This window comes from Aythya ferina (assembly GCF_964211825.1).
Source record: "Aythya ferina genome assembly, chromosome: 3".
NCBI classification, from domain to species: Eukaryota; Metazoa; Chordata; class Aves; order Anseriformes; family Anatidae; genus Aythya; species Aythya ferina.
The window spans coordinates 78,555,326-78,577,361 of record NC_140298.1 but is presented as its reverse complement, the minus strand read 5'-3'; the positions used below and the strand labels follow the sequence as shown (position 1 = coordinate 78,577,361).

At 36.7% G+C, this 22,036-nt stretch overlaps 1 protein-coding gene across 3 annotated transcripts in view; it reads right to left on the bottom strand.

The window, feature by feature from the left end:
• NKAIN2 (sodium/potassium transporting ATPase interacting 2) overlaps positions 1-22,036 on the bottom strand; it is a gene marked incomplete at its 3' end in the record, with an annotated part of 590,593 nt that overhangs the window by 60,577 nt on the left and 507,980 nt on the right. For all 3 annotated transcript variants that reach the window (XM_084514224.1, XM_084514225.1, XM_084514226.1), the window contains exon 4: positions 20,177-20,377. In XM_084514224.1, the coding sequence (XP_084370350.1) occupies positions 20,177-20,377 (201 nt within the window). The remainder of the gene's footprint in view (positions 1-20,176; positions 20,378-22,036) is intronic.

Below are 22,036 nucleotides of genomic sequence, written 5' to 3'. Positions count from 1 at the left end.
ATCAAAAATCCAACTTTACATGATGTTTACATTACACCAGATTTAATTTCTTACATATTTGAGATTCATTTACTGACATGTTTATGCTGGCAGATTATATTAGAAATCTGTTCCTAATATTTCAACAAGCAGTAACTGTATTAATCATGTTAGGCTGCAGTGCCTCTTCTGGAATAAGGAAAACTGTTTAAAAAGGTATTGCATACCTGTGTAACATGTAATAATGTTTGTATGTAATAAAAATTTAACAGCTTTTTTTTTTTTTTTTTTTTTTTTTTCCTGTGGGTCAAAGACCAAGGTGAGGAATAGATTCCTGGGAACAGATGTGTAAGGCTTACTGATAAGGCTACTTTCCTAAAATACTCTGTCAGTTATAGTGTATCTGTGCATGGGGCACAGATACAAGTGCTGTACCTACAGACCTGCTCTCAGAGGCACCCACAACATCAGCACTGATTCACTGTGAGTCACAACAGACTCTGTCATGACCCAGGACTTGGAAGACAGGAGGTGACTTAAAGCTGCAGAGTCACTGCAAGGGCTTATGGCTCTTAATCTTCTGTTAAAACTTTCACCACTTGGGCTCAGGCTGAATTCAGATTTCTGCCTCCTCTATTGGTCAAGTTTTATTGCCATCTCCCTTTTCTCCAAGGATGGGAAGAAGCTGTTCCAAGACAGTTCTTTGAAATGAGCACTGGTTCTGATGTGAATTTTCACTCACCCCTTCCTTGTATACACACTCTCTTCACAATCTCTTTACAGGCTTTTCCTGTACTGAGAAAGAGCTCATATGCATTGCCTTGCACACAAACCATAGCCCAAAACATATATCTTCATTTTCTGTACAGCTCTGCTTCCAGTGGAATGAACATCTAAGAGCTGAACAGCCCTCTCGAGATATGCAGGTATCTATCTTTCTCCAACAGCTACAATTTTAACACCTTTGTTAGGCAGGTTAGATCAGAACCAACATATCACCACTTTTCATCCAGCTTTCATTGTTTTCTGCAAAACCTTATCCTCATCAATTGCTGAAAGCTGGCATGCTTTCCTGCAGCTGGTGAAGAAGAGTACCTGCTTGCATGTCTGTGAAGCACAGAGCTGACTCCTCAGGGATGTCCCTTTTCCAACAGCACACTGCGCGGCTTTGGCAAACACTCAATTACATTCTCAAGACAAGAGATTAGAATTTCAGAGGCTGTCATGATCAGACCTTGAACTGTAAATTTCAAGTATTTTCAGAACACAATTTCTTTTTAGTTTTAAAGGATTTGCAAGAAATAAGAAAAAGCGGGATGCTTCAAGTCCCTTGCAGGTGAAACTCAAGTGATGGTAGAGGGGAAAGGGAAGGAGAAATTATATGATTTGAAAGGTGTAACTTTTACATGATGGAGTCTGGAGATCAAGGTAAGGACATGAATTAATGAATTAAAACAAATAGTTTTTGTCATAAACAAGTAGAAACAGCTTGTGCTGTTGGGGTCAGACATTATTCTGGCCAAATATTTCACAATGCCTAAAAAAAAGCTTTGGCTGATAAGACTGTCAGATAACAAACAGGACAGTTGGTAGCCTGTGAAAGGATGCTGCCTCCTGTCAAAAGAGTCCTTGATTTACCCAGTTTAAAAACAGGAGCTTTTCCCATAGTTGTTCAGGCATCCCTGCTTCCTGCTTCAGAGACTCCATCTCCTGAAAATAGCCTGTCAGGCCCCATCTGTTTTTTTGTGAAGCTGCCAGCCCCCTGAGAGAGGGTCCTCTATTCCCATCTCCCGTCTGATGCTGGAAAACCATAGGGGAATAACCTCTGCAATCTGCCAGAAATTGCTTTTCTGAAAGCAAGGACTCTGCTTCAGGGAGCTGCAATCTACCATACTTAGAGGAAAATTAGTTTTCTAAGTACAGTGCTTTCTTCTGCTGGCTGCTTCAGTCCTCCATGTTTGCCTGTGCTCCTTCTCCTCACACTGTGGATTGGGGGAGCTTAAGTTCAAATATCTCATTAAAAAAACAAAATCCAGAACACAAAGATTTTTACTACAGCAAGTATTGTGAAGTGAAGGAATTGATGGCAAAGCAACTTTCAGAGGCTCCTTGCCATTGCAATGATAGCAAAACTTTGCCAGAGCACTAAGCAGGCTATGGCTGGTGTAATTAACTGTTATATTTGTCAGTAACTCGAAAACAATTAGCAGGTGTCCTAGTTGATATGACAGATTCATTAATCATTGGAAGCATTTCTTCAAATTGATTTATCAGTCAAATATTGTGTCCTCACTATTGCTTTACAGAGGGCAATCATTCTGCACTGTTTTATAAACACAGATAAAGTGGCATCCTGTGCCCCAAGGGACTTGGTATCTAAATAAGACAAGATACATACACAGTAAAGACAACATGGGGCAAATGCTGAGAAGGATTTGTCATGTGAAGAAGGCAACAGAGAGTTTCAAAGAGGATTTTAGAACAGAAAAAAAATGTTTATTGGTAGGAACTGGTAAATAAACTAGATGTCATAGGACTAGGAAGAAGCTTAAGGTGATCATAAGCAGTCATTTATATAAATTCAAATGTATGAAAAGCTTTAAGGCAGAACAAAAGCTTTCAGGATGATTCAGCAAACATCAAAAAGGAGGGTGCAAGGGAGGCAGATTATTTTTTGGCTGGAAGTGCAAAGAAAACAAGAGAAAGGCTATAAAAATAAAGTCATAATTATAAGACACTTTTAGAAATGTAGACCTGGGCTCTTGGGAGATAATAAAAAGGGAGATAGGCTGTATGACATAATGAGCTAGAGCATACACAGTAAGCAGAGAAAAAAAGTGATCTAGTGTTCATGGAAAAGTTTTAGAGGTGAGAAGAAGAGGATGCTCAAGAGATTAAAAGACATAGGATGGACAACCCCTCCCCACCCCAAAAATAAAAATAATAATAATAAAAAAGCTATTTGTTACTTTCTTAAAGTGTGGTCCATCCTGAAACATAAACTATTTCTCATATACCGTCATTCAGACTTTAATACATTATGGGAACTTGCTTAACTTATTAATTCTTCTGAAATATTGCTCTTTGGTAGTGTTAGAGATAGGATTTTGCAGATGATGGGCTACAGAATTTTTCTAATATCTATATAATGGCTTTCTGGAGTTTCCAAAACTTGGTATCCAGATAGCAGAGGCTGGGTCTGAAGCTGAACACAGCCAAATAAGTGATACAAACTGTCAATCTTAACATTTTCTTTACATGCCATATTTATGTTCTATAACATATCAGCTCAAGATCTCTTCTATATAGGCTGCAGAGAGTTCTGCTTCTTTCAGTTCTAAGAAATACTGTGACTGGGAACAGGTAAGCCCACTTGAATGTATGTATAAACCAGTTGTATGTATGTGTGTAAAAACAAGTTCGGAAAGATAGATAAACCTGAAACATTTTTATTTTTAGCCCTGTGGTAGGTTCTTTAGTAATGAATGAGCTGCCGTTAGGATAAAGAGATATAGTGATCAATGACAGGACTGCTTGACCAATGCCATGCTGAGTTCTGCAGAGTGCTGCTCTCAGGTCACTGTTTAACAGGTCATTGTCTTTTAACTTGGTCTGGTAGGTGGCCAGTATGAAAAAGAATTTTTGGTTTAGATAGTTATGCAAGCAGCAACTGTTCTCACCTGGTGTTTACTGAACTCAGTGAGACCTCTGATGTTATCCTTTTCAGAAGTCTCGAAGGGTGGTCAACAGTCACATTCAGCCATAATGAAGGAAGTTGTAGGAATTGAACCCAGTGATGAATCAAATACCAACTCTTAATTTTTCAGTTTTCTGCTTACAAAATCTCAATTACTTCTAAATTTCCTCTTCTCTGCAAAGTGTTGGTAATGTGCTACAATAAAGGATCATTTTATAAGGATATTGAATGCTAGATTGTAACTAGGAATAGATATCAGCATCAAGAGGTAGGGTTCAGTTGACCTCAAACCACTTCCAAGCAGAGCCAAAGGTGTTGTCATGTCCTCTTTCTGTCTAAAGATTAGAGATTTAAGTGAAACTTGCTACTAAATTTTAAAGCAAAAGTACCAAAGGACTGGTCTAAAACTATGTCAGCTTCTGTCAAAAATCTAATGCTTAACTTCTATTCGTACTTTAAAACCTGAGTATTCTTGCACTATTGAAACTCTCTAATGTCTCCATGGAAACCTGATAGTTGCCAGAGACGGAGGGAAGATGTCACTATTGCTGGCAATATTTTTACTCAAGGTGTCTGAGCAGAAGAGGAATTTATTTGCTTATGCTTAAGTAATGTCTTTAGAAAATTTTCTTACATTTAAATGATGCAAAATTTTATCAAAAAGTATATTCCCAAGGTAGCCAATGTTACTAAAAAGCAAAACAAACTCAGAAACATTAGGATAATTAGTACACAGTTATTCAAAGATATCAACAAGCAAAAAACCATTTATATAGAAAAGCAATTACTACAGGAAAAATGTGAGTCTGTAAATGTAGCACATATTGCTTTCCTATGCTTTTTATGTAATCGGTATCATTAAACTACCTAATGACACCAATTATTTAAAAATTAAGCACACAATACTGCATACTTCGTATTTATTATATTCAGATGGAGTTGCTATCTGCAGCACTTCGGGGCCAGACATCCGTTAATAAATTCTACATGTGCCTTCAGTATTTTCTCTAGAGTTGTATTTTTTTAATGCTTACTCTTTTAGTGGGGAATCACAGACATAAAAAATTAAAAAGGTCAATTTTATGATGAAACACATGAGCTTGGATATTCTAAATGGCACCCTAGACTGTAGAAGCTAATTGCTTTTCAACAGAAGAACTCTCTTAAGTGCTCACAATGGAAACTGGTTCATGTGAAAAGCAGGATGCATCTCTTTGCTTCCAGGTCTGCTGGGACTTGTTGAGATGAGTGACGCTGTAAAAAATGGAAATCACCTGGAGCCTGTTAATATTATAATCAAGTGAAAGTACAATTATTACTGTCTTAATCCATCTGTCTGTATGCATCCGCTCTACTTCCAATCACCTGTTTTATTCACAGGTTTACTGTTATGGAGCTACAGTTGAAAAAAAATGCAGCCATATGAATATTCCAAATTGCCATGTGTGCTTACATGGCAGTCTGTCTATTTCTGTAGCTTTGGTGCAGTCAATTGTCAGGAAGGAGAGCAAACGAAAGCCCCATACTGCATGAAGTATAGCCAAAGTTCCTTTGTGTGTGGCGGCTTCCTCTATGACACCCAAGTTTGTGCCAACAGACTGCAGTTCTGACAGTTGCCATTTATGTTAAATGAGGGTAGAAAAATCAAAAACACTGAATTATGGTAACTGATGCAAAGCTCGCCAATATTCAGTAGAAGTTATATCACATAACTGGAACACTAAAGTAAACAAGCTATGTCAAACATGTGAAAATCCATGTTATATGATGACAGTTCTACAAAGGCAGTATGGCACTATATAATATTTAGTTAGTTTCTGATTTCACCTTGAATGACATTTGGCAACCTAGGAGGTCAAAGTCAGAGACAGTACCTGATAAAATCAAATTACAAGAGCATCAACTATCATTCAGTAACTGCCACTAACAAAGCTAGTAATACTTTTTAATTTAGAATAAGAAAATGCTAAGAGAACTAATGCAGTATTTTCAAATTTCAGCATCTTGACCATATAGTGGAATGTTGAGCGGTTTAACAATACAAGAATTTATCTTTTGCAGTAAGTCTTTTTCATGTGAAACTGAAGTCTTTTGGACATTCTTTGAAAAAGAATTAAATATTAATTTCACCATATGAGTCTTTGATTTGCTAACTGTTTTTATAGAAGAATGCTAGATTCCAGGGTTGGTATATATATATATTTCATATTTAATAAAACAGACTGTTAAAACTTACTTTGAAAATTATCTGAAGAATGGATTTTTAAAGGAAATTGTAGACAGCAGATCACAATGACAGTACTAGTACATCTTCCTTTAATATTAAAAAAAAAAAGTTAACTTTTCTGACTTGATAATAAATTAACCTTTGTGTTTATGTGCACACACCAGGAGTTAAACTCTGCTAACATGTAACTGTTTAGCTTTTGACCCAGTATTTAGAAGAAGCAAAACAAAGCTAGTATGTATTAAATGCTGAAGGGTATTAGATGGCTACTATATCCTTCTAGATCCTAGCATATTTTTTGAGGCTCTAAAGGCTCTTACCACTGCTTCTAGTTTCCCAGCTGATAGTCTATTTGGGACAGAACAAAACCTTATAATAGCCTTTGGAAAAGTGATAGGTTTTAATTTTGTTGAAGTTTTATTCAAACACTTGAAGTTAGAGGAAGAATTATGAAGCTTATGCAGCTATGCAGCTGCATAAACTAACTTAACAGTGTAATTGAATCTATGAGGCAGTTAATGGTCTAATCATTTTTCTTATTCTCTTCAAAATTCCTTCTGAGACCTGTTCAAAGGTTCCTGCTCTGAGTAGGAGCTTCCTAAGAATTTCTGGATCAAACAGAGCCACTTCCTTTCAAGTGTTTTAGAGTTGAAGAAGGCACCTTTGCAAAGTTCACCACAAAGTTGAGAGATGGTCTTGGACTGAGTTCCTCAAATTAAACATTGCTCAGATGTTGAGCATTAGTTCAATCCACTGATGCCAACTGTCACTTATGGCTGTCCATTATCTGGAAATATATGGGATTAATTTATTTAGAACTACTTCAATTTTTGAGAGTATGTAAGTAGAACTACATCTCCCATCACCTGAGGTGATTCCCAGCAAGTGTGAAAAAGGATACCTTCATATGACTTTGTATATTTTTTATTTTTTATTTTGTTGCTTATGGACAATTACACAAAGATGAAACAAAAGACTCATTCCTTCTCTTGCTCATGTTCTTCTAGATTATTTTAATTAAAATGAATCAGCAAGTTTAAGGAAGCTGAACAGCCACACAAAAGAAGCATTTCAGGACTGAGAAGACGATGTGTTATGGTGGGACTTTCTTCATCACTGATTTTTCAAAATGGTAGGATTAGATGACAACTATTTCAGGGAATTTTTAAGGCTCTCATAATCACAGTGGACCGACCTCCTTTCTGTAGTACTGTTTTTAACATCTTAAAGAGACTGAAAAAGCAGCACATACTGCTTGCCTATGTTTTACATACAGCCTGTATCAAAAATTTCAGTGACTCTAGCCTCCTTCAGCCAGTCAGAGCTTCACATATTATATGTGTAAATGTGCAGGAGACATTTGGAAAGGACTTGGTGCTTTAGAAAATGTTCATATGTACAGTTCATGCAGTTTACATTGCTGTAAAACTTGCTGCACCATTATATTCTGATCATTTCAACAGGAAGCAATAATCATGGCAAGAAAAAGCTTACTGCCAAGGGAAAAAGTAATTTTCTTATTACACACAATGATTTTAGTAACATCTTAACAAACAAACAAGCAAACAAACAAAAACAACACCAAAGCCACTGAAATCTAAAATGCAGGTTCAGGCACAGAACAAAACAATGATTTAGGAGATTAATGCTTTTGAAGATGAGATCAATTCATGCAGTTTGTAACAGATGTTTGCAAGAGTCTGGTGCAATCTTTGAAAAGTATCTGGGTTATCTATTCTGTACAGTTGGTATCTAGCTATAACAAAATTTCTGCAGACATCTCTAACAGAGAATCAAGAGACTGCCATCTGAAAATGAAGCAAGTACCACAGGCTGATGCAGCAAATGCCAAGTGGCTATTTAGCAGAGCAAACTCACGCAAAACTTGCACAGAAAAATACCAGTCCCCTCTCCTCCCATCTCTATCTAAGTCTCAGGAAACTAAATCACTTCCTAAATCAGGGATGGTGAGAGCAGTCTGTTATTCTCTGACAGACCAGAAAGTATTGTCCATATTGACAATCTGTTTTGTATAGGCAGGCTGCAGAGACAGTAAATCCTATTAACCTGTTCAAAGTCAGATGAAGACATTTAGAAAACAGAACAGCTATTACATGCCGTGGTGAAAGAAGACCATATCAAAGAAAGGTTAAATGGATGCACCAGCTATTAGATTATGAATAGTTGCAACTGGAAAATCCCCCAAACTCTCCTATCACCTGCTCTTGCCCTTCAGGATATTAATTATGTTCCCCAGTATAACTAGCTGACTATTCAAGCACTGTCCTCTGTTCTGTCAATGCTAATTTTCTAGATAAAAATCAATTTCATGCTAACAGGACTACTATGGAAAATGCTTGTGCTATACCACAGTTTTACTAATGCATACTTCCTTTACCCAAACCATATGGCATTCTGTGTGTACAGACCACTCTGGAGATTTACTGTAATTATGTCATGATGCGCTTATTGTTATGGATTCGGCAGCCTTTCTGCATCTCTACCTGCTTTGTTCAAGAGCAGCTGCTAGCTTCAAGCTGTTGCCTGTTTCCAGCAGCAGAAGCTAAATGAAGGAATGCTTTCCAGGGAAGACATGTTTTGAAGCAGACATACTGACAATAAACCAATTCACTAGGGAACCATAACATTGACTGGATAAAAGTCGAGTAATCATTCTATGATAATTTACTGAAACTGGGTGCAATTTGCTTTAAAATAAAAATTCCCTCTGCTGCTGATGTTGGACTTGGAGGCCTTTAACTGATAAAAGTGTGGCATTTGCTTTTATGAAGTAGTTGATCTTTGGAGATTCATTAAACCTCATTATTTCTTCTTATGCATAAGTGACTATTAATACTAACTGACTGAATGAGAGGAATGGGAAGAACAGTATTGTCTGAAACAAGACTCAGCAGTCCTCTACCATGCATTTTCTGTGTTCATTGTGACTGAATACATTGAATTCACTTACTAAGGAAAGCTTAAATCTCTTGTTAAAATGGGGAATGCTTAAGATGAGACTGCCCAACAGTCTTCACTTTTGTGCCTGATTTTCATTACGAGCTAGCAGTATGTATCTAGGCCACACACCTCCCAGGTTCAGCAGGAGCTCCTTGTCGAGGTTTCCAAAAGGATCTGGCCTGCTGTTGCTGAGCATGTAGTCACTTCCCAACAGAGCACATCTTTCACCAACTTACCTAAACTAGAGACAGGGAATACAGTCCCAATTTTGTTTTCCCTGATCTTTAAGAGAAGGGTATGTGGAAGGGGAAAGGGTTAACTAATTATGAAGAACAATAGGTGCAAAAATGTCAGAGATTGTGCTGCTGTGCTCTTATTACACCGTCTTTGCTGGAAATGGCAGCTATTAATATTTTATTGAATTGAACCTCTGGGGTAAATTCCAGATGTCACTATTTGATCATTGTCTACATATAAGGAAAAATAAATTCTGTCATGTCAATGTTGAATTCCCACCTATGGCAACAGTCATTATCAGCAGACAAATACCCATATGATTTTGCAGATGCTTTTTTTCTTCAGTGTGTGAATAAACATGCATGACTGATCTGTTCACAGAAAACACAGACATACAAAAATAAAAATAAAGTCCCAGCACTTCATTATTCATTGGTATATGCTAAGAAAAAAGTTTTTTCTTTTACTCTGTTCAGGAGAGAATGGAGGTTAAGCTAGCAGTGCTCAAGGGTAGCATTAAAATAACGTTGCATGCTGGGAAAAAAAGTCTATTCTACTGGTTATGAAAACAGGAAACACTTTATGCCAATCAGTTTCAAGCAGTTGGGAACAGAAAAACAGCTATCCCAATAGTACTGTATTTTAGCTGAATGATGCAGCTAAGGAACACATCTTGATAACCCCCCCAAACACATCAGCAGTGTACAAGTGTGCTGTCTAACTATTCAGCCAGAGCTAAGATAACATCTATTAAAGAAGTGGTAAGAATTGGCTGATGTCTACTGAGCATACATGAAAAGAGCAGATTTGCTCAGATTTCAAGGAAGAGTAATTTTCTTCATTTGGATGAAACAATGATGTTTTCCAGTAATGAATATTACCTGTCATTTAAAATCTGGGCTTTGGGTAGAAGCTTCAGCAAAATTACAAGAAAAAATTATGTCAGACTCCTCTCTCCTTAGCATTGGAACATTACAGATGTCAGAGGAATAAAAGTCCTTAGGATATGTCTGAAGAGGACTATATTACATAGGCTGTTTTACATGCTATGTAAGTGCTAGAAAATGGGGAGTTTTCCCACAAATAATGATTACTTGATCCCATGTTACTAGGTTACTGTTCATGTTTCTTTCCTGGACTTCATCCTGTGGCCCCACAGCATGACTCAAACACTAGCTAGAGATTTGGTTAACACTGGTATTACTCCAGCTCTAGGGATCTCAGACACAAAGTGTGAGCACCATCAATACAGTATCAGTTGAAGTTGTTGTAACACAACTTATATTATTTGCCTTTGGAGAATTTAAGAAAACAGATTTTCTGAATTGTGTCGCTGTTACCAGAAATGTTATGACTAAAGCTGCACAATGGATAATATTACATTTTCTTAGATAAATCTATGTTTTTATGTGCTCAGTTCATCTTTTGCACTTTTTGTCTGTATCGTGGCAATAGTATCAACTCAGGAAAGGGACTGGTGAACCTGGCACTTGACTATGAGTTTTCAGTATGAAGAGGGATTCCATTTTAATTACTTAGGATCACAGAAGCTTGTACAATTTATTCTTATTGTGATTCAGCTTAAGATGTTATTCTTACATCTAAAGCAGGTATAATTTGGTTTCTCCATCACGCAAACTCATTTGTAGAGAATACCCACAGAAAGAAAATGAATTAGGCTTTTTGTCCAGAAGATCTTCAAAACATGAAAAACCCAAAGAAGTTCACCAAAACCAGGTGAAAGGACCCAATTTCAAGGCTTTTGAGTTGTGCATAGCTGGAATGAGTTCACTTGAAGCTTGTTTGCTAAGGCAGTGTCATAAAATCAGTGGCAGGACTGTGCTAGTACAAGAACTGAGGAATAATTTAAATCCCAGCTGTGGAAGGAAGCAAATCAGTAAGCTAGCATCACCAGGTAGCACAGCACTACTGGCATCACATAGCCTCAGGACAGCAATGAGGCGTTCAACCTGGGGAACCATAATCACATTGTTGTATCATATAACTATTTATCCCTGCAGGGTCAGACAGAATTGGAGTCCCCTGTGTGATGGAATACATATGAGATGGTCAAAACAAATTCTCTGGAAACTTCCCTCAGGCCTCACAATAATGAGTCTAATGTTCAGTTCCCAGTTATCACAACTCTGATCCCCACTCCCCAGATCACATTCAAAATTTCCTTTGCTCATGTAAAGGGATTTGTGAGAGGCAGAACTTCTTCTAGTCTCAGCTCATTCTGATACTGCTGGCTTTTATTCAGTCAGGGAAATGAACCTCTCAGAGAAAACCCTGTGTGCACTGGTCAAGTAACTCTATTTAAAACTGACTTCTCTCCACTGAGTTGGAGCAAACTTGTTTTCAGACAATTATTATACAACGTAGCTTAGCTTTATATGAGCCCAGGTCATTAAGAAGGAAAGCTTTTAGGGAAATAAATGAGTGCAATTCCACTTACAAAGCTTCCTGCTCATTAAAAAACAGTTTATGTTTTGATGTGTGTAATGCAGTTTTCTGCAAGGATTGGTGAAGAAATGCAGGTAAAATCTGACAGAAGAAACAACAGACAACGTGTGTAAACATAAAGATGTCTCTTATAGTAACCCTTCAAAACACTAATGACATACAGTCTAACATTATTGTCAAACAGAGAAACAGCAACATACTCTGCTCCGAGGCAATGTCAAAGATGCCTGAACCTCATGTTGCTCCTTGGCTAACACGACCCAACAGTGTTATTAAATTAGCACTTTACAATGGTTCCCTCTTCCCATTGTGCTGATATTACTCAGTCCTGTAGTGAAAAAACAGTCTTTTTCAAGTACCAATCTATATCTTTAAGAATAACATTTCCTTCAATCACTGTGCTGCCCTAGAAAGGAACTCCACCTTAATTAGATAATGTTTTTTGTTTGTTTGTTTGTTTGTTTGTTTGTTTCCCCATTATGTTCAAAGAATCAAAAGTTGATTACATGAGCTCTTGTCTCCTTTCTCACCTATAAATAATCTTACCACTACACTACTACAGCAGGAGGCAGCCAATACGCAAGGTATGTGCATGACTGTGTGTGTGTGCAGAAGAGGTGGAGGCTGCTGTCAAAAGGGAGGTGGGGGAATAAAATTAACAAGAATAAATCTGAGTGAGGGCTTTTGTGTGCAAGACGTACTTCCTGCACAACGGAAGAGCTTTGTTTTGGCTAGAAAGGAAAAAGGCATCAGGTTTATTACTGCAAATAGATGTAATACATGGCACTCATGATCAGCATAAAGGAACTGAGGACAGGGAAATTAATAGTCCAGTATTAATTTACTGCTAAGGATATCTGATACACATATATATTTTAGAATATCACATTATACATATTTTGAGCACAAAAACAGGATATTGGGATATGCTGCTTAATTAACAGAATCCAAAGCCTGTATCAAGCAGAGATACCTCCTAAAAGATGAATATTATCCATCTGAACTCAGTTGAAGACCTTTAATACAGTAGCAGCTCTCAAATCATTTGTGGTCTTTGTATCTCTGACAAAAGGACCTGGCCATTTACTTTTCAAAATTTCAACCTGGACAATCCAGAGACGTCTAATATTTGGTTTGATTCCACTCACAAATATTTTGGGACCCACAGAAAAACCCTATTGGTCTTTGCCTCATTTCTAATGGCATCATAAATTAGGGAGCTTTTATTTTTCATGCGTTCCTATGACTGCCCCCCTCTTCTCCTCTGCCTTCACTCTTTTGGCCCTGCTTCTGTAATGCAGTCTGTCCTGCTGATATACCTACATGCTTCACACAGTGCTCATTTCTTTAGTCCTGCTCTGTCATTTGCTGGTGTCTCTGGAGGAACTGCTCATCTTTTGATCTTCTCGGGTCTCATCAGTATCTTCCCAAATAAAAAAAGGAAAAAAGGAAAGAGAACGTACTTTTCCCTACAGAACTCTTATTCTTTCTTGCTTTTAGTGCTGTAATTTTACAAACAAACTTTTCCTTTAACCTCTGCTGTCCTGCTGACACCCTCCTGATCTCTTACTCACTAAGCCTCAGGTTGAGAGGAGCATTCTGCCTCTATTTATGTGGCATCACCTCCTTGTTCCCAACCAATACCTCAGTCCAGACTGAGCCTATCTGAAAAGCTACTGCAAAGATTATTTTCCACAGCTTGCTTTATCCTCCCATGTCTTCTCCTTTCTTCCAGTGAAATTCAATCACTTCATTTACTTGCAAGACTCTCTGCAGCTTGTTGCACCTAGCTTGTTCCCCCTCACTTGCTAAGTGAGCCACCAGCTTGTTGTCAACCAGTGGATAGATTTCAAACTTTCACGCTTTTCTTTTTTGCTACATTTTAGGACAATTTTCCAGTAGATAATACACCGTTTACTCATTATTACAATTCATAACCTATTTTAGTTTTTTTTTTTTTTTTCTGTCATGTCTACAACTTGCTGACAATGGTCAAAGCGGAAATGCATTAAAACTTCAGGATAGTATTCCCTCTGTTTTCCAGTCTTTTTTATTATTATTATTATTATTATTATTATTATTATTATTATTATTATTATTATTATTATTTCTGCCTATATGGGTTGGCTGGCTTGTCATGTACTTTGAATGTTGTTTTTTTTTGGACAGGAACTGCTACACCTTTACTTTGTAATCATAGTGTCCTCAGCACTATGGGGGACTTTCAAGTAATATATTATCAGTAACATATTTGAGCATCTGGGTCTAAAGCACAAGGAGATAGTTCAGAAATTCCTGTGAGAGTACACTATGATTCTCTGATCTCATCTCTCCACAAGGGCATGAGACTATAATGTCACCTGTCCTATGTTAACATTTAGGACTTTAATAGTACCTTATTCTAATTACTCTTAATCCTTGAGAGAAACAGAATATTATAGCTTCTGTGCTCTTCTAAGTGCTTAAATACATACATGGACCACCTTACAGTTATATTTTTTTACTTTGCAATGTTCGTGAAATTATCCTGGCAACAGCTTTCTGAGATGTTTAGGAACTATTGTTTGTGTAGTACAGACAAGAATTGGCATGAGTTAAGCACTCTGACAAAGGTCATACTGTAAGCCTGCAACAGAGCAGAGATTTTGAAGCTGGCAACCCAGCTGTATTATTGCCTCTTAATAGCACAGTTATGCTTCATGATGTTTTCAATCAGTCTGACAGCATCATAGCTTGAAAGGTATTATGACACAGACTTTACTGAATCCCATACAGTATATATTTCCTGTAACTAGTATGGAAAGTTAATTACAAATTAAAAATTTGAAAGCATGAAATAATAATTTTGATGATTGCATGAAGCATATATTCACATATAAATACAGGAAAGAACAAAAAGAAATTAAGACTAATGTACAGCACATAAACGTCAGCCGACAACATGACTATGAAAATGATCAATACCTTTGTGTAGCAGTTTACTTATGGTTTTATTTATTTGGTATGTAAGTTACCATCAATAATATAGATACTCTATGTAAGAAATGCTTTTTGCCCACTTGTTTTACTGGAATAATGTTACACACTTCATCTTTTAGAGGTCTATATAACTAAAAACTAAATTAGCTAAGGTGATGCCTTTGCATTAATCTTATTCCCATAACTCGGGCACTTAGTTCTACTAAAATCAATAGACTTGTGAGTGGGTAAGTGAGGAATAAAAGACAAGCATAATAAATACTTTAAATCCTGAGTTGGCAAATAGGTATGTAATTCTGTCACACTTATCTCCATGGCTGATCTTTTATTTGCATATTTTCAGAGTTTTGATCTACAAATGGATTTTAATTTGTCGACTTTTGCAAGAACAGCCTTGTGGGAGTGGGGGCAGGTCATGCATAATCAAAGAGTAAAATACAGGCAGAAGGAAGATGTGGAGAATCTGAGCTGTTTCTGTATGAAATGCAATTACCATTATTATAATTTCCTTGTACCACATAACAGCCTAACTATGCTGGGTGCCATCCACATTTAGAGGCTTTTTGAGAGACCTGACGGATCCCTATCTATGCAAATGGTACATTGTCTTATAAACTGAACATGACAAATTTAGGAATGCTTTCCTCACTGCAGCAGATGGCTTCATAGAGAAGAAATTGCTTTCTCAAGGACATTGTGGTAGACTTGGAAGCATAACCCACTGACCTTACACACAGCTCAGGGCCTGAACTGAAATGATTTCCATTTTCTGTACTAAAATGTGTTCAATAAAAATCCAAATGAAGAAAATTCTACATAGGATCTCTAGCTACAATTAGATGATGATGGTGTGGGTACCTCTGAGACTATAAGATAGAGACACTTTTTATGGTCATGTGACCAAAAAAAGCAGCATATGTTATGTATACACAGAGCCAAGGCCTTCTTTCAGCACTGACATTACATGCTAAAGTTGGCAGCTGTGTACACCCCTTACTGTGTCCTCCCAGGCACTGCCTGCCTATGGTTTCCTTCCCCTATTTTCTAGGGGTCAGTGGGAACTTCATTCAACCTCCACTCCACACAAAGTATGCAGAATCCAACTCAAATTTCACAAACCAATATCAAGTCTAATCTCCATTAGAACCATTGATCTCATTCTTTACCTGGAACAATCATCTCCAGAGATCAGTAATTTAAGTATATCTATCTATTGTGGATAACCCAGGAGTCCTAAAAATGAAATAGTTTCTCTGATGTAAGCAGCGAGATTCAATAACCATTAAGCACATAAGGACATTTTAATATATGAAGCATATGAGTATCCAAGTCATGCTATCACCAGACCAGTTTCTTTTCAGTAATACATGGACAAGAAGGACAGGAAGAGCTGTGATCCTCACAGAGTGCTTTGGACACTCCATGTACTCAGATCTCACAGCACTGCAAATGAGGCACCCATGGTAGAGAAGAGCAAAGTGGAGAATTTGGCCCAGTGTGTGAGCACAGGCTGCAGCGACAGTTAGCTTTGTGCAGCAAAACAAATGAATTAGCTGTAGCTGAATTAAAAAAAAACACTGTTGGCAAAATGCAATAACACCTCAGATAAGAAGATATTACCTTTACAGTCACATCTACGGTATTCACCAAAAATTGGGGAGGGAAAAAAAAGCAGGGAGTCATTCAATAGAAACACTGTCCCCACATCCTTTTCCAGATCTCAGGGTTTCACATGAAACAGAATAAATCATATGCTTAGCAATTCTGCTCAGCCCAGTACAGCTGCATGCTGCAGGTGGTGCCCTAAAAATACGTTTGTTTATTTTGCATCACTGCAGGCTGCAAAGCTGCACTTAAGGATTAAATAGATTCCACTTCCTCACTCTAGACCCCTTTCTTTCTTTTTGACTTGCTGGAAGAGGATGGTAAGATGTAGAGATAAACTGATAGAAATAAGGCTCATCTCAGTCTCAAAAGAATCAGATGGGAGGTATTAGTATGGAACACAAAAGGAAAGCTGACAAGCATAGTGTGTGGCACTGACATTTTGGTGGTGTGCCATTTACAGAGAACTCCCATGAAAACATCACAACAATTGAGTGAAAATCAGTGGAATTTTCTTCAAAATAAAATTCTATCAAACTGGGACAAAACCAGTCAGTGGCTGAGCAATAAGTAATGTTCTGAAATGGGAATGGCTGCTACATGGACATAATTATGCATTATGTGGTTTTTATTTTTCTGATAGAAGGATTGATTGATACTACTCTACAGAGGCTGTAGTCTCCGACCAGCACCACCTGATGAACTAAGTGCTCTGTGGCATGAGACAAAGGACTGGTTTACAGTCCCCATTATCACTGTGGGTTATTCCAGCCTGGCTTCACATACATGAATGCTAAATACCCAAATCAGGATAATCCTTGTTTTATCAGAGCATTTCCTTGTATATATGTGATCTCAAGTATTTTTCCCCATTTTGAAACTTTTCGAAACAATGAACATTCAGCTAGTCAAAGCACAGAGTTCATCAACAACAATTTTCTGTTACTTCTTCAGTGTGTACTGAACTAGGAATTTTATCCAGTTGCTTGCTTATCCTGAGTAAAATCCGCTCAGAAGAAGCTGCCAACACATCTGTGTATCATCATGTCTGCCTCTCTTTAGTCCTGAAGGTAAGCATTATGCAATAAACACCACAACGCTGTATGCTGAGGATTTTTCTGACGTTTGGGATCATTGGACCTTCAGGTTGTCTAAATTATAACTTTTTTTTTTTCTTTTTAGCAGTGAAAGAAATAAAAATTATCCTAAATTTCACTCTTAAAAAATAAAAATCTGTGCTGACTTGCACAAGATTAGCAGCGGAATTTGTACCATTCGCAATCTGATGGTTTTTGCTTCTAGGATACACTCTGGGGAGATAATGTGTCTTATAGACAATAAGTATTCTGCACCTCTTCAGGAGAGTCTCTGCATTCCTTGAAGTATCCCATGTCCCACTTTAGGCCTTCATTTTTATAAAGTATAAATAGTGGTTTTGTTTGTTTTGTTTGTTTTTATATGTAGCTTTTATTTAGGTGTTGTATTCTTTCCACTAAGTATTCCATAGCAAATACCACATCTATGTGGAGCCTAACCTTCTGTATCTGGATTCCACATGAACTTACTAGTGAGCAGTACAAAATACAAGCATGATAATGTTTTCAAAGACTAATAAAAGTGGGTCTCAGTGAACATGAATTTCTTTGCAACTTTCTATCTATAGGCAGTAGAAAATACCCTTAAATACATGCTGCAATGCCACGTTTGTGAAAAAGCCAAGATCAAGATTAGTTTGATCATTGTCATGAAAGCAAAAACAGAAAGCAAGTAACCAATTTGTAGGTTGCAATTCATAGGTTTACTGTTAAAGTGCAAGATCCACTTAAGTGCCCATAAAAGAAAATTGAAAGGAAAGATTAATTTCTTTCTACTAACTGGAGATAAATCTGATGTAATGTTTGGGTTTGTTGAAAGCTAGTTTACTGAAAACCAAGCAAATTGTGCTCCTCTAACTTTGTGTTATATGTCACCATTCAGCACCAGGTAATTCCTCTCTTTCTCACCATATTTTTTATGATTGTGACATTATGCTAACATTTCTCTTAGAAAAAGAATCCTGTGCCCACAATGAGAAATGTAAAAATGATGTAAACACTAAAGGTACAAGCACCAGGTATGGAAAATTAACCCATATTTTACCATGATGCTCTTTATCCATGATACATTTACAGTACCATGAATATAAAAGTAGCTGTAGTTGGCTACAGTTACCAGGTTACTGGTGGTTTGTTATTCTGAACCATTCCCCTGTCTTGCTAAGATCATCCTTAACTAGAAAGACAGCTCTGTTTAGGCGTATAGACACAAAAAACCTTGTTCCACTAAGAGACTCAAGCTTGAAATATATATTACTTTGAGTTTCTTGTTCATGATAATTGCACACAAATTTAAAAAAAAAAAAAAAAAAAAGTAGAAAAATAAAGGTCTGGATATCTTCTTTGGAGTTCAGCTTGAGTGATAATAATTGCTTGTAAATAAAGTTGTAAATCTATAAAGTTATTTTAATCTATTTACTTACACTTATTTCTTTACACTTTTCTTTCTGTTGCATTTGCATCAGTTGTATCTTGTCAAAACTGCAGGGAACTATCTGGAGAAGGTGCTAATTTTATAGTATAGATCTGCCTAGTGCCTGCCTTACTAACTGCTTGGTAAGCAGTCTTTTGCTTTCCTACAATGGGGACAGCAGAAAAGCATGGAGGTAGCTGGGCTTTCAGGTGAATCAGACAACAAGCTTCTATATGTGGAGCCCACACAGGGTTGTATTGACACAGAGATATATTTTTCTGAACTCACCTGGTCATTTATACTAGACTGGGGAATAGAAAGATAGAGAAGCTGCTAACTTTTTGGGTAGTTGACAACCACATCATATACTGGGGATTGTCCAGCTGCCTTACACTAACTTCTGGATATGGACTACCAAATATCCTTGCTGCCTTTTTGTCAGTACGGTCCCTCCTTGGGTAAAATATTGGAATCTTTTGGCCAGAAGTAAGAGGCACTGCACCAAATGTATATGTATGACAGTTTTATTTGCAGTCATTTATATATATATATTTCACTTGATCAAAAACATGTAAATATCAGTAGGGCAAACAGAAAAATGCAGCTTGTCATTCAATGCAACTAATTCAGTGTTTATGTCACCTTTTTACCTTGCTGAAGTACAAGGGACAACACAAGGAGAAAGGACTAAGTAAGGTTAAATGTGGCTTAAGAACCTACCAAATTCTCTCCGAACAAGATGTTTTATGTTCTCTCTCTTATTTTATTTTATTTTATTTTATTTTATTTTATTTTATTTTATTTTATTTTATTTTATTTTATTTTATTTTATTTTATTTTATTTTATTTTATTTTATTTTATTTATTTATTTTTTTCCTGCACCTTGACACTGGATATCTACTCTTCTAAAAAAGATTTAAGACCTCTGCTTTTGATTTTGATATAAGAATTACAATATTTTCTTCTCTTGGGAAGAACCTTTCTCATTCTCTTCAAGTGCATATTGGATAATATTGTTAAAGACAAATTGATCAGTTTTCCTGATTAAAGATGAAAATGTCATTTCACTGGTCAGATATGAGGCTTGTGAATGGATTAGTGAATGGAGTTTTACTACTGATTTTTTTTTCCTTCATTTTAGTTTTTGTTAGTTTTTGTTTTATATTCAATTTGGCTTTCATGGGTATAGCTGTAACTTATTATGTCATAACTTATTATATCATATAAGTGCAATTTGAATGCAATTCACTGTAGTAATATGAGACCATTGGTCAAAATGGAGTCCAGCAGGACACGGTGCATCACGACAGTTTTGCAGTGTTGGGAATGTAAACTGGAGATTTTCATGTACAGATGCCTTGAATTGGCTGAAACAATGATTTTGTAGGAAAACTTTTAACGCTCAGAGACAGGGTCTGTAAATCAACGTTACAGTGCCCCACTATTCAGGTAGTAACATTCAACAAGAAGAAAGTTAGAAAAGACAATGAGAGAGAGGCTATCTATAAACACTTACTGCAAGGAAGATCTGAAGAGAACTGTGAGCCACTTCTATGTACTGATACTCAAGAAAACACCCCGAGACAGTGATATAGCGATGATCCTCTGGTGCCCAGTCTGGAGCTGGAGTTACTGAAGTCACGGTGCAGCCTGGCCCATTCTCCATCCACCATGAACGATGCATTGAGATATTAAAGGTCAGAATGAGATCTGTTTCCTGCAAAACAACAAATGAAGAATTGATGCTCTGGGATGGTGCTCTGGTATAAAATGCCTCAGCTAGATATTTCACAGCATGCATAAAGAAGCAAAGACCAGTAATAAAACTGCACTGTCACATGAAAATTAGTTGAGCTTGCCTGTAGCAAGCCAAGTAACTGTACCTTGACAGGCCACAATCTTCTTTCAGACATTATACTAGCCTGGACTACACAGTCATTCTTGTTCACTGCCTATTCTTCTACAGAAACAACAAAGACTGATTGATGCATACATTTCCACAGCAACCCTCCTGCACTCATTACCTAGTAATATGGCCTATATTTTTATAATGTGATCTAACAAACTGTACAAGAGTAGTCAGAACCTGAGACTTTACTAGGTGTGAATCATGGACTTTACTATGTCTGGATCATCTGCAAGGAGCTTTTTACATGTACATGGATGCTGCAAAGCAGAACAGTGATGGCTCTGCTGAAATATTAGAGAAGGTGCAGAAAAAGGATCCTTAAAAGCACTGCCTTTTTGTAATGCCTGTTTCAGTCTTCTAACATTGTAGGAATCTGTAAGGAAACAGCTAGTGTGCATTGCCTTGTCTAAAGATTGCCCAGCTTGTTAAAAAAAAAAAAAAAAGACAAAGAGGCCTACAACCTTCAAGTCTCGTGCAGCTTGTACAAGAGAGCTAGTGCAAGAGAGTAACAAGTCAGCCATGATTTCCATTAAGATTACATTTATAAATAGTTCATAAAGGATTAATGAATGATTAATATACATAATAAACAATACTACGGATATGAATTTCATAAATTTTACTTGGTTGCACATTACTTGAGGGTGCTATACATAGTTATAAAAAACCTATGGACTTTGTGTATTCTATAATAGCCTAACAACCCTTTATAAATTATTTATAAGTGTAACCTCATTGTAAAGTGTGACTATCTAGTCTGTGTGCACATGTGCTCAGTCATGCAAAAAAAAAATCCTTTTAAGTAATGTCTTTGCAGAGCCAAACTCTCCCCACACCTAACCTACATTTTTTTCAGCCTGTTGATGACATTAATAATTAAGATTCTCATAAAATTTTTAAAACATAACTATTTAATTAATTTTACCATGACAAAATGAACAGAATGTCATTCTGTGACAGATATGCTGTGTACATATTTCCCTCATTTCAAAAATAGTAATTTTTTCAATCTCACTTATTTTCTTTTCGTGCACTAATTCAAGCAAAAGTAACTTCATCCTGTGAGGTTTTGGACAATACCATGACTGGCACATCAATCTGTGAATACACTTTACTCTGTAGTATTTCTGATTTTTTAAATTTATTTATTTATGTTTCAATTCTCATCTGTTTGCATTTTTTATATTTAAAAAAATATATATACATTAAAAAAATTAATACCCTTCATAAGCTATCAGACGACAAGAAGGACCATAAATATTTTTGCATGACTAATTATCCTACATTCTCACAACAGAATGATCCAGCAAAAAATAATCTGTGTGTGTAAATATGTGGTGATTCGTATAATTGAATGACGTTGAAAGGTGAAGAAAGTGACTGTGAACTTTAAGATAAATGACCCAATTTTTCCAGAAATTTCTATATTTACCTATAACTATAACCTTTCACAACCAAAAAAATTTT